The following is a 12,711-nucleotide window of genomic DNA, read 5'->3' on the forward strand; positions in this document are numbered from 1 at the left end:
TTATATTTTTCAATAACTTAATAATTTTCATAAGATGAGATATTTTGTTAATCAATTCGACATTGTTAAAAGACGATCTGGCAACAGAGCAAAGCGAGAAAGAGATAGCGCTATCCGCTTTGTTGAATGATAGACAATGATAGCAATACCATTGCTAATCAAACACTAACATTATAAGGTGGACCTCACTATAGAAACCAAGTCAAGGTCACATCTTATCTGTTCTAGTGAGACTCACTTTAAGCTGTCAGCATTGGTTAGATGGTAGGTATTGATACTTCTGTATGGTGTGTACTGACATAAATAAGTTTGATTCAAATCTCACAACACACTTTCTTACACTGAGTTAGACTCCAAACTTTAAACTTTCAGCGTTGGTTGGAATGGAGGTTATAAAAAAGTTATTTTCGCATATCATTAGGCCTACATTTTCAGCCAATCAACTCAATCTGTCAATATTAATTTGGAATTTCGTTTAATAATATTATTACAATTTGTTGTTAACTGATTCAACCAGATTTATTTCATTTTTATTTCACCATCTACCAGCTCTCTTGCGTTTAAAGAGGTTATACATCAGTTTAAAAATGAAACCAAGGAAAATACTTTGCGTCGGACTTGTTTGCGTGGACATTGTTCAGGTGTGTGAATGTTTTCCGGATGAAGATTCTGACAGAAGGTAAGTTTTTGACTAAAATATTAAAGTGAGGTCCATGTTACGATGGCAGTATTTGAATAACATTGGTGTTGCTATCCTTGTCTATCAATCGACAAAACAGATGACACTATCCTCTTTTAGGTCTGCCAGATCGTGTTTTTACAATATAGAAATGTAGGTCTAATTGATTTACAAAATATTTCATCTACATTATGGAAATATTTACTAGTAGTTCTATGAACAGTAGACCTCACGCAGTATTCTCATCCACAAGAACCTGATTGAAACTATAGACGTTATGGAAATACAGCAATAGACTGGCTTCTCCACACATATGGGTAATCACTTGTCAGCTGATTTATGAAGAATAATTATAAATATATATAGTCTGATTTTTACTCTAATATTGGCATATGAAGGAAGTTCCTTTTTCCTTTTATATTATCCTTGAAATGCAAAATTTCCAAAAACCTTGTATATACGTCGACGCGCAATTACAAAAGGAGCATACCTGTCAAATTTCATGAAAATCTATTACCGCGTTTCGCCGTAAATGTGCAACATTTAAATATTAAGAGAAATGCCAAACCGTCGACTTGAATCTTGAAACTCACTTCGCTCGGTCAATTATTCAATCATTAAAAATGTATTTGATTATTTTAAACAAGAATGTGGCCTACAGTTAATAATAGTAGTTCTGTGAACAGTAGACCTCTTGCAGTATTCTCATACACAAGTACCTGATTGAAACTATAGACCTTATGGAAATACAGCAATAGACTGGCTTCTCCACACATCTGTGTAATCACTTGTCAGCTGATTTATGATGAATAATTCTATAGTCTTATTTTTACTCTAATATTGGTGTATGAAGGAGGCTCCTTTTTCCTTTTATATTATCCTTGAAATGCAAAATTTCCAAAAACCTTGGAAATCAAAGCTCCTGAGATCAAGATACCAAAATTTCACAATTTCTTGATTTTTCAGATCTGTAGATCATTACATGCAAAGAGGAGGAAATGCGTCGAATATGTGTACTGTATTATCACAGTTGGGAGCTGACTGTGAATTCCTAGGGAGTATGAGTAACGATCTATTCAGTGAGTGAGTATTAGAATATTAAAATAATTAAAAAATCTATAGCGAGGTGCACGTTATGAAGGCAGTGGAGATGATAGGAGAAAAACGTTGCCGATCCTCTGTCTTATCAATGCCTTCTATAGACGGTAGCTGATACAGGTTTATTGATATAATATTGACTGTTCATTCTCGTTTGAAATAATCACTTATATCATATTAACCTTCCGGTAGTCGCGCCCTACTCAATCACACGAGCAGTCGCGTGTTGTATTTTGTACAACATCCAATTTTCCAAGTGTTATGTACTCTGTTTACTGTTAAACTTATTAATTAATTGTATAATTACTTTTTCTATCTTCTTGGATTATTTTATGCCTATGAACATTTCGATAATTACCATTTCATAGCCCAATAAGGAACATCAAGCAAAGCCATCAATTCTGTGTTATTGGTTCGTTTACAGTCCCCGTACACAGTCTTTCCCTATCTTATGCACTGTGGCGACTAAATGGCACCTACAGACTGAACCATTGCTCGGTTGATACTGCAACTCAGTGGAGTGATGAGGGAAAAGCTTTGGAATGCATAGGTGACTCATTCACTGACACTGTTGTACTTTTTACAACAGCGCGACTGCCGGAAGGTTAAGCAATTATATTTTTCAATTTAAGAAATTATATTTTTAATAATTTTATAATGAATTTTCATAATTAAATGAAATATTTTGTTCTACATTTGTAAAAGACGACCTAGCGACAGAGCAAAGCGAGAAAGAGTAAAGTCAGAAAGAGTTTCCTTTTCTGATTATCTATGTTGTTCGACTTATCCTGTAAATGATATGAAACCTTTTACACTGGGTAGATACAGAGAGCAACCAGGCGATAGCAACGCAATGCAAACCAAGTTGCAATCATCATTGAACACATCCAATATTATGAAAAAGCAACTCATGTTTGCTATATTTATCACCATGACGCAATGGCAACTTAAGTTGCTCTCTCAATGAAAGAGCAAATCATGCTTGCTATACCTATACTTATCAGCACGATATAATGGCAACTGAAGTTGCTCTCTCAAAATACTATGCAAAGTTGTATAGTGTTGTTCATAGTGTGATGATAGTAACGCAACTATAGTGAGGTCCACGTTATAATGGCAGTGAGGAAAGATAGGAGAACACCTTTGTCGATCCTCTGTCTTGTCAATGCCTTCTATAGACGGTAGCTGATTCAGGTTTATTGATCTAATTATCAACTGTTCATTTTCGTTTAAAATAATCAATTATATTTTATTAAGCAAGAAATTATAGTTTTCAATAACTTCATAATGAATTTTCATAAGATGAGATATTTTATTAATCAATTCTACATTGTTAATAGACGATCTGGCAACAGAGCAAAGCGATGAAGTGATAGCACTATCCGCTTTGTTGAATGATAGACAAGGATAGCAATAACATTGCTAATCAAACACTGCCATTATAACTTGGACCTCACTATAGACATAAATATGTTTCTGTTATGAAGAAAATTTTGTAGCCTAGGTGCTAAATAATATTTATAATCTGGTTTCTGATGTACAGTGAATTGTATATCATCAACCAATCACCAACTTTTATTTAATTTACAGATTTGCAATAAAGGATTTCAGTGAGAATAATATCAGTACTGAGAATTGTATCTGTCATATTGGCCAAGATTTGCCTCTCTCTACAGTAATAATCAATAAACAGAATGGGTCCAGAACAATTATACACTCAAATAAATCATTTCCGGAACTCAAGATACACGAGTTCGAAAAAATTGATTTCTCAGCATATTCTTGGGTACACTTTGAGGTAGGCTATCATTTTTATTTATTTATTGAATAACAATTTTAATATCGGAATAATAATAATAATAATAATAATATCGGGTCTACAGATGTAAATTACTAAGATATTGCAATTATTACAATTATTTACTTGTTTACTTATAATATTGTTAATTTTTATTATTGTACTGTATACTTCTAAAATTTTGTACTTTTGTTATTATTTTGTGATTGTAGATTTATGTCTGTAAAATTATTTGGCAAATAAATTACAATACAATACAATACTATTCAAATGCTAATAAAATTAATTATTGTTATTAAAAGAAAATCCAAATTAAAATGCTGTATTTCACCGAAGACTTCTGCTACTGCAATATTGACAACAGGGTAAACAGCTAGATGGAAATTCGATGAGCGCTACTATTCAAAAATATCCAGAGATTGTCAGTTTGGTGTAAGGGTAAGCGTTCCTGACCGGCAATTAGGAGGTACTGGGTTCAATTCCCGGGCTGACAAATAATTTTTGCATAGTATAGCGCTCATCGAATTTCTATATAGCTGTTTACCGTGTTGTCAATATTTGCAGTAGCAGAAGTCTTCGGGGTGAATTACAGCATTTAATTTGGATTTTCGTTTAATGATAATAAACTAGTAGTTGAACAGTAGTAGTTGTGAACAGTAGACCTCGTTTAATGATTTTAATTTGGATTAATGAGTTTAATTTGGATTTTCGTTTAATGATAATAAACTAGTAGTTCAACACTAGTAGTTGTGAACAGTAGACCTCACGCAGTATTCTCATTCTCAAGTACCTGATTGAAGCTATAGACCTTATGGTAATACAGCAATAGACTGGCTTCTCCACACATCTGTGTAATCACTTGTCAGCTGATTTATGATGAATAATCCTATAGTCTGATTTTTACTCTAATATTGGCGTATGAAAGAGGCTCCTTTTTCCTTTTATATTATCCTAGAAATGCAAAATTTCCAAAAACCTTGTATATACGTCGACGCGCAATTAAAAAAGGAACATACCTGTCAAATTTCATGAAAATCTATTACCGCTATAAACATACCTATTAACATATAAACATTTAAACATTAAGAGAAATGCCAAACCGTCGACTTGAATCTTGGACCTCACATTGCTCGGTCAATAATATCGGGTGATCTGGCTGGTTCAATTTGTATTAATTTGATTCCTCAACATATTATTGGGTATACTTTGAGGTTGGCTATACTTTATTATTAGTTTATTTATAGTTTATTATTTAATTATTGAATAACAATTTTGAAATTTAAATAATAATATCGGGTGACCTGGCTGACCCAAGTCTGGTGTCAAATTCAGAGTTTTCATTTTTAATATCGGCATGCTCTAGCCCAAAACTTCTTCTGTTCCAAAATTTTTAGAACATTGATTGTTTAAAGTTGGGTTACAAATTAGTGAATAATTTATTGACCGAGCGAAGTGAGGTCTAAGATTCAAGTCGACGGTTTGGCATTTCTCTTAATGTTTAAATGTTTATTTATGTTGCGCATTTACGACGAAACGCGGTAATAGATTTTCATGAAATTTGACAGGTACCTATGTTCCTTTTTAAATTGCGCATCGAAGTATATACAAAGTTTTTGGAAATTTTGCATTTCAAGGATAATATAAAAGGAAAAAGGAGCCTCCTTCATACGCCAATATTAGAGTAGAAATCAGACTATAGAATTATTCATCATAAATCAGCTGACAAGTGATTACACAGATGTGTGAAGAAGCCATTCTATTGCTGTATTTCCATAAGGTCTATAGTTTCAATCAGGTACTTGTGGATGAGAATACTGCGTGAGGTCAATTTTTCACAGAACTACTAGTTTTTTAAATCATGAGAAGATTGTTAACTTGCTAGCAAAGTGATAGCAAACGATGCAAATTAATAGGTTGCCAAAATCTAAAAATAGAAAAAAATTGTCAGCTTTCAAAATCTAAAAATAGAAAAAAATTGTCAGCTTTCTTTCGCCCGAAATAGTAAGTTCCATATTCTAATTAAAAATGTAACCATCAGTTTTATTTAACATTCCGTCAGTCGCGCTATTGTAAAAAGTACAAGAGTGTCAGTTTTTTTGCTGCACAAAAACTATCGAATGGGGTGGTATCAGTGAATGAGTCACCTATGCATTCCAAAACTTTCCCCTCATCACTCCACTGAGTTGCAGTATCAACCGAGCAATGGTTCAGTCTTTAGCAGTCATTTAGTCGCTACAGTGTATAAGTCTCACAGTGCATAAGATAGGGAAAGACTGTATACGGGGACTGTAAACGAACCAATAACACAGAATTGATGTCTTTGCTTGATGTACCTTATTGGGCTATGAAATGGTAATCATCCAAATGTTCATAGGCGTAAAATAATCCAAGAAGATGGAAAAGTAATTATACAATTAATACAGATGGAATTAAATACAGAATGCATTTATTCAAATGCTAATAATATATAACTATTATTTAACGAAAATCCTAAATAAACGCTGTACATCACCCCGAAGACTTCTGCTACTGCAGACATTGATAACAGGGTTAACAGCTAGATGGAAATTCGATGAGAACTACTATCCAAAAATTAGTTGCCAGCCCGGAAATCGGACCAGGTACCTTCCAATTGCCAGTCAGGAATGCTTACCTTTACATCAAACTGACAATCTCTGGATAGCAGCGCTCATTTTATACGAAGCCATAGCGGCCAACCAGTTACAGATGGAATTCAATAGAGAATGCATTTATTCAAATGCTAATTAATACATAACTATTATTTAACGAAAATCCTAAATAAATGCTGCAAATCACCCCGAAGACTTCTGCTACTGCAGACATTGACAACAGGGTTAACAGCTAGATGGAAATTCGATGAGCGCTACTATTCAAAAATATCCAGAGATTGTCAGTTTGGTGTAAGGGTAAGCATTCCTGACCGGCAATTAGGAGGTACTGGGTTCAATTCCCGATGAGAAATGCTGTTAACCCTGTTGTCAATGTCTGCAGTAGCAGAATTCTTCGGGGTGATGTACAGCATTTATTTAGGTTTTTCTTTAAATAATAGTTATACAATTGATATGTTTTGACAGTAAACAGAGTACATAACACTTGGAAAATTGGATGTTGTACAAAATACAACACGCGACTGCTCGTGTGATTGAGTAGGGCGCGACTACCGGAAGGTTAATATAGTAATTTTATTAAAAATCAATTATTATTTCTTAGAACAAACAATAATTATTATTGAAAAGCCAAGAGAATATTTTAAAAGATGAGAAAATCTTCATTTCCAGGGTCGGAATATTAAACAAACCACCGAAATGATGAAATTCTTACTAGAATGGAGAGAAAAGTCGACAATTATGTTGAAAATTTCAGTTGAAATCGAAAAGCCACGATCTGAACAAGAGATACTCATAACGCTAGCAGATGTGGTTTTGTTGGGCAAGGATTTTGCTATTTTCTCTGGTTGCAATTCTATGAGTGAAACAATAGATAAGTTCAGGCACACAACAAGGAACGGGTGAGTAATTTGGTAATCATTATTCTAGCCTGGTTTCCCCAAAGTGTTAAATTTTAACAGAGATTACTGTTAATTACGGTTAAATGCCATGAGAACCAATCAGAGAAGCGGAAGACGTGTGATTAAAGTAGGGCTTAATCAAAGTTAAAATTCAACAGTTTTATTTTGTGTAACTGGGCCTAATTAAATTTATGTTATTTGTTCTAAAGTAAGATTTGCTATAATACTGTCATCACAGCTTGTATGGGAATAGTATATTTCGCACCTAGGGCCGAAAATGAGACTTTTCCGGCTAGAAATCGGTTTTCAAGTCCGAGGCCGTAGGCCTCGGACTAGAAAAGATTGAGAGCCGGAAAAACATTTTTGCCCATGGTGAGAATGTTATTTTTCGCCACACAGAAAAATAAACAATACCGGTATAAATATGAGAATAATTGTTTATTAGGCACTTTCGAAAGCAAAACAGGAAGGTCATAGCTCTAGCAAATCTGAGGTAATCTGAATATTAGGAAATTGTACAAGTATTCTTATTTTTTATTCTGATTTGTCTAAATAACCTAAAAGATTATGTAAGAGGTTGAGTTTATACTTTTTATTCTTCCAAATGACAATAAGATGATATTATTATAAATGTTTTGATTCTTGAATAATAAACACAAATAATGAAGTTTTTTGATTAGCTGTTTTAGCACACTTGAAATTTGGCCAATCTGAATGTCAACGTCAATGCTTGTTGTCATTGACCTCGGAAGTTTAGGTTAGAAGTTGTATCCTACTCTGAAAATCGAATTTGAATAGTTTATAATATATATCTTATCTGTATTTTATTCATTCAAATAAAATGATAGTATCTTATTGCAGAATACCACTTAATGAAACAGTTTTGAGATAATATTGAGCTAATAGTGAGGTAATGAGGTAATATTGAGAAATAGAGGTAATATTGAGGTAGATATATCCTTATTTAAAAATAACTAACCACTTAATGAAACAGTTTTGAGATAAACATTGAATAATTTTTTCAATTTCTGGCTGAGACAATAATTTCAAAAAGCGAAAAACATTGAATCATTTTTTCAATTTCTGGCTGAGACAATAATTTCAAAAGCTTTCACAAAAATTGTGAAAGCTCTTCACAATATGAGTATAAGCATAGCCACCTCTAATACAAGGCCCCGGCATACGATATTGCAACGTCGCAGTGTAGGCTTAGAATCTAATACATGATTGGTGAAAAAGATCAGCTAGTATTTAACCAATAATGTTATAGATTCTAGGCCTACGCTGCGATATCGTAGGCCAGGGACTTGTATTAGAGGTGGTTATGGTATAAGTCAAAAGCTTATTATCTATTGATTCATACAATAAGTAAATCATCAAAATGATAGGGAGAGAAAAAATAAGGTAACCTTGTGCTATTCCTCTCCCAAATTTAGATAAGGTTACACATAGTCCAAAATAGGTTAAGACTTGTTGTTGTTCACTTCACAACATTTTCAGTCCTTAATTATTTTCACAAAGTAAATTTTTAAATGTATGCTTCAAAACCATAGAACAAATAAGTCATATTATTATCACTAAAATAGGAAATATTCACATACTGAAGAAATAATTTTGCAGGACCAAAAAACAAACAGCTGAAAGTAACCAGACTGGTCCACCAATATATTCCTCGGTTTCCGTTTTTAGACTCTCTCTCTCTCCAATGGCGCTACAGCCCAAATCGGGCTCTGGCCTCAACCAAAATACGCCTCCATCCATCTCTATCTAACGCCGCTCTCTTCCATCCCCTTAATTTATTGTAACATTTCATTAGCATCCTTCTGCACTCTATCCTCCCATCGCTCCCTTGGTCTCCCTACAGGTCGTCTTCCTCCAGGCTGACCAACCAACACTTTCCTTGGCAGTTGGCACTCGTGTTTCAGGCATTCTTTGCACATGCCCTGCCCATCGGAGGCGCATCAATTTTATGTGGGCCGATAATTGGGGCTCTGCATAAAGCTCTTTCAATTCAGCATTCGTACGTATGCGCCATTGTCCATCCTCGCAAACCGGTCCATAGATTCTTCTCAGAATTTTTCTCTCAAACACATCCAAGATACCCGCTGTTCTGGCTGTGATAGTCCAAGCTTCACTACCGTAGCAAACCACCGTTCTTATATACTCTTATAGAGCTCTATTTTACATATACGGTGTACATTTTTATTCTTGAGTATGCTCAGTAATGAGAAAGATGTGCGATTGGCGGCAAGGATACGTTTTTGAATTTCTTTTTGCTCCTCATTACAATTGGTCACACAACTTCCTAAGTACGTGAAATTGTCAACTACTTGGTAATTCTTCCCACCACATTCCAGAAATGGTCCAAGCCGATTCCTGTTATGTCCGTTTTTAGACTGCTAGATCGTTAATAAATTATTGGTAAAGTGAATAATTTGAAGTCTTTCTATTCAATATTCTATTGAATAATAGTGAACATTTGTTTTGTAGAGCCACATTGATAAGTGTCTGGGGAACGGAGGGTGCTACAGGATACACTGACAATATTGGCTTGAAGCATTCACCAGCCTTCTTACAGCAAAAAACAGTTGATACTCTGGGAGCAGGAGATACGTTTGCGGCTGCCCTTATACATAGTCTTAATGAAGGTAAATTCATACAGATTTATGGCCGGGACACACTTAACCGCACCGAGCCCACGCCTCGGTACTGCCGAGTGTCGGACGTACTACGGCGAGTGAGAAAACAAATGCTTTCAAACGTGTAGGGACACATACTACCGCACCACGTCAGCACCGTCACCGACTATAGTGACGTCCACGTTATAATGACAGTATTTGATCAACTTTGGTTTGCTATCCTTGTCTATCATTCAACAAAGCCGGTTGTACTATCCTTTTCTAGGTCCACAACGGTGCCAATTATGTTTTTGACAGTGTAGAATTATGATTAATTAATGCAGAGAATCGTCATCCCTATTCTTCTATCTTCATCCACTGTCATTATAACGTGGACCTCACTATAGTTCAGTTTACTTTTTGATTGATTGATTGAGTACTTTATTTATGTAGATTACAATATATACTGGCTTATACACTTATATACAATAGCTTACAATACAGCAAAATTATAGATTAATTACATAATATAGACTAAGAAAATAATTATTGAAAGTATATGATATGAAAAAGTAATTTGTAATATAATAACTATAGATAATTATATTGTTATGCATCTACATAAATTGGCGGAGCTTTGGACATATCAATGTCCATTCTTCGGAAAGAATATTAAAAATAAGAAATTTGACGGAGACGGTGCGGCCTCGTTCAACATAGAGAGTGAAAAACTTATTGAAGAGATACGGAATTTCCAGTTTTGTACGATCAAAGTGATGAGAAATATGGTTGAACGGAAAAATAAGTTAAACCAAAAGTAAAAGTAGAACCAAATATGTTAAGCCAAAGGTATGATAGACTGAGGCCCGGTTGCACAAAAGCGGTTAAATTTTAACCGTGATTAATTTTACGAGAACCAATCAGAGAAGGCCTTTCTGATAAGAACCTCTGATAGGTTCTCGTGGAAGTAATCACGGTTAAAATTTAACCGGCTTTTGTGCAACCGGCACATAATATAATAAATGATAAAATAAGCAAAAAAGTATGAAAGAAGGAACCAGTGACTGTGTCTTATATTTAAAACTAATTACGGTACGTTTAGATTCATAAGGCAGTAGATAACAATTTTATTGCTGATATATATTTCCGATACTTGACTGATTGTGGTATTGTTATGCTCCGAAATATAAAATACCAGCACTATGATTCTCATCTTTTGTGTCTACATGTAATTAGTTTAAAATTGAGAAATATAAATCTAAATCGGATGTAACAAGCTTTAATAGTGTTATATTATTAACAATAATAATTTTTTTTTCAATATTATTGAAACTTTCGGATTGTTTAGTGTTATTTCCGGCACTTATCAACCCTTCGAAATTCAAAATTCATCAGTCATATCTCGAATACCTATTCTCTGAGTGTTAATCTTGGTGAAAACAGAAATTTTAAACTTAACCTCACTTTGGACTATTTATGTGCCAAAATCAAGGAATTGAAGAAGTTTTGGGCAATTGTCTGTTTCTCTTTCCAAATATCGTGTTTGTGACTGTTCTAATAAATGAATAAATAAATAATAATAATATCGAGTGACCTGGCTGGCTCAGGTCTGGTGTCGGAGTTTTCAGGTTGCAACTGATCAATTTCAGGGCCTCTGACATGACCTAACGACTGCTTTTTAGGCAGCCGGGACCGACGGCTTAACGTGTCCATCCGAAACACGGTAGTGGCTCGAGATAAATATCTTGCCCGGGCCGGGATTTGAACCCGGACCTCTGAATCATGAAGCCAGCATCTGATCCACTCGACTACGGCCACTCCATATTATTAACAATAGTTTAACACATTCATAAATCAGACCACAGTAGCACTACAGAACTGAGACACTGCTGCCGCTCGGCTGTCGCACGGATATGTGTCTTCTCCTACCATCACCGTGTCGTGGGCTTAGCTCGTCTGTACGTCAGGCTCGGCGCGGTTATATGTGCCCCTGCCTTTACTTAGATTTCTTCATCAATTATTATTAATATGCGAAAATATGCGGATCTATAAAATAGTTTATTATTCATTTTCAGGACATGAATTGGACAAAAGTGTAGAATTTGCTTGTAAGGTGGCTGGAGCAAAGACTGGAATCAAAGGTTTCTCACAACTGAAGACTGTATGTCAGGGTATACTAAATTAATTATTAATAATTAATATTAATTATATTAATAATAATATAATAAAAATACTATTAATACTCTATAATTGTAAAAAAATATGCATTAAATTTAAAAATCAAACAAAAACTAGAAAACTTTCCGTAAATTCATCGAAAATATTTTTTATAGACTGATTAATGCAATAATTATGAACATAAACTAAAACCTTATATTCATTCTTTATATCGATGTACTTTGATTTTGTATACCTGGACATTGTTTTTTGGCAATAAAGAGTTTTTTTTTGTGTAGTTGATATTGTGGTATTTTTACTTTCCTTGGAGTGATCCGTGGTCTAGTGGATAGAGTGCTTGCGTAGCAGCATAAAGATCCCGGGTTCAAACCCAATCATTACCAAAAGCTTTTTAACCAGATCACTCCCGTGTTATCGGATGGGCACGTTAAATTGTCGGTCCCGGCTGAAGTATGACAGTCGTAAGGCCCATTGACGGCTTTAATTATATATTCAGGGTGGGACCTTCCCGCAAGGGACTCCCCACCAACAAAAGCCATACGAATTTACTTTACTTTTTAATTTCCTTGCCCTATTACCATAGGTGAGGAAAGTATTTGCTTTCCGAAAAAAATTAAGGTACCCCAATTTCTATACGTTTCAAGGTCCCCTGAGACCAAAAAAGTGGTTTTTGGGTATTGTATACACACTCTGTATGTGTGTGTGTGTGTGTATGAGTGAATGTGTACACGATATCTCATCTCCCAATCAACGGAATGACTTGAAATTTGGAACTTGAGGTCCTTACAATATAAGAATCCGACACGAACGA

General features: G+C 34.6%; 1 protein-coding gene across 3 annotated transcripts; it reads left to right on the plus strand.

Moving 5' to 3' along the window:
• The first annotated feature begins 245 nt into the window (after nt 1-245).
• On the plus strand, nt 246-12,133 carry LOC111045343 (ketohexokinase-like). 3 transcript variants are annotated; one of them, XM_039437421.1, is made up of 6 exons: nt 246-264; nt 1,646-1,762; nt 3,368-3,575; nt 6,875-7,104; nt 9,595-9,752; nt 11,798-12,129. In XM_039437421.1, exons 2-6 carry the CDS (start codon nt 1,662-1,664, stop codon nt 11,905-11,907), a joined length of 807 nt encoding a protein of 268 aa, XP_039293355.1. In that variant the 5' UTR covers nt 246-264; nt 1,646-1,661; the 3' UTR covers nt 11,908-12,129. The 3 variants fall into 3 exon arrangements, with proteins under 3 accessions (XP_039293355.1, XP_039293356.1, XP_039293354.1); XM_039437420.1 differs by lacking the exon at nt 246-264 and adding an exon at nt 325-679 and having other exon boundaries at nt 11,798-12,127; XM_039437422.1 differs by lacking the exons at nt 246-264; nt 1,646-1,762 and adding an exon at nt 324-679 and having other exon boundaries at nt 11,798-12,133.
• Nucleotides 12,134-12,711: the final 578 nt, after the last annotated feature.

The sequence above is a fragment of the Nilaparvata lugens genome, chromosome 11 (genome assembly GCF_014356525.2).
Source record: "Nilaparvata lugens isolate BPH chromosome 11, ASM1435652v1, whole genome shotgun sequence".
In the NCBI taxonomy this organism is placed as follows: Eukaryota; Metazoa; Arthropoda; class Insecta; order Hemiptera; family Delphacidae; genus Nilaparvata; species Nilaparvata lugens.

Excerpts from the sequence above, each read along its gene's own strand:
- LOC111045343 (XM_039437420.1), top strand. The coding sequence starts at position 588 with ATGAAACCAAGGAAAATACTTTGCGTCGGACTTGTTTGCGTGGACATT. Across the intron at positions 3,576-6,874 it reads ATTCTTGGGTACACTTTGAG|GGTCGGAATATTAAACAAAC; the intron begins GTAGGCTATCAT and ends CTTCATTTCCAG. Across the intron at positions 7,105-9,594 it reads AGGCACACAACAAGGAACGG|AGCCACATTGATAAGTGTCT; the intron begins GTGAGTAATTTG and ends TTTGTTTTGTAG.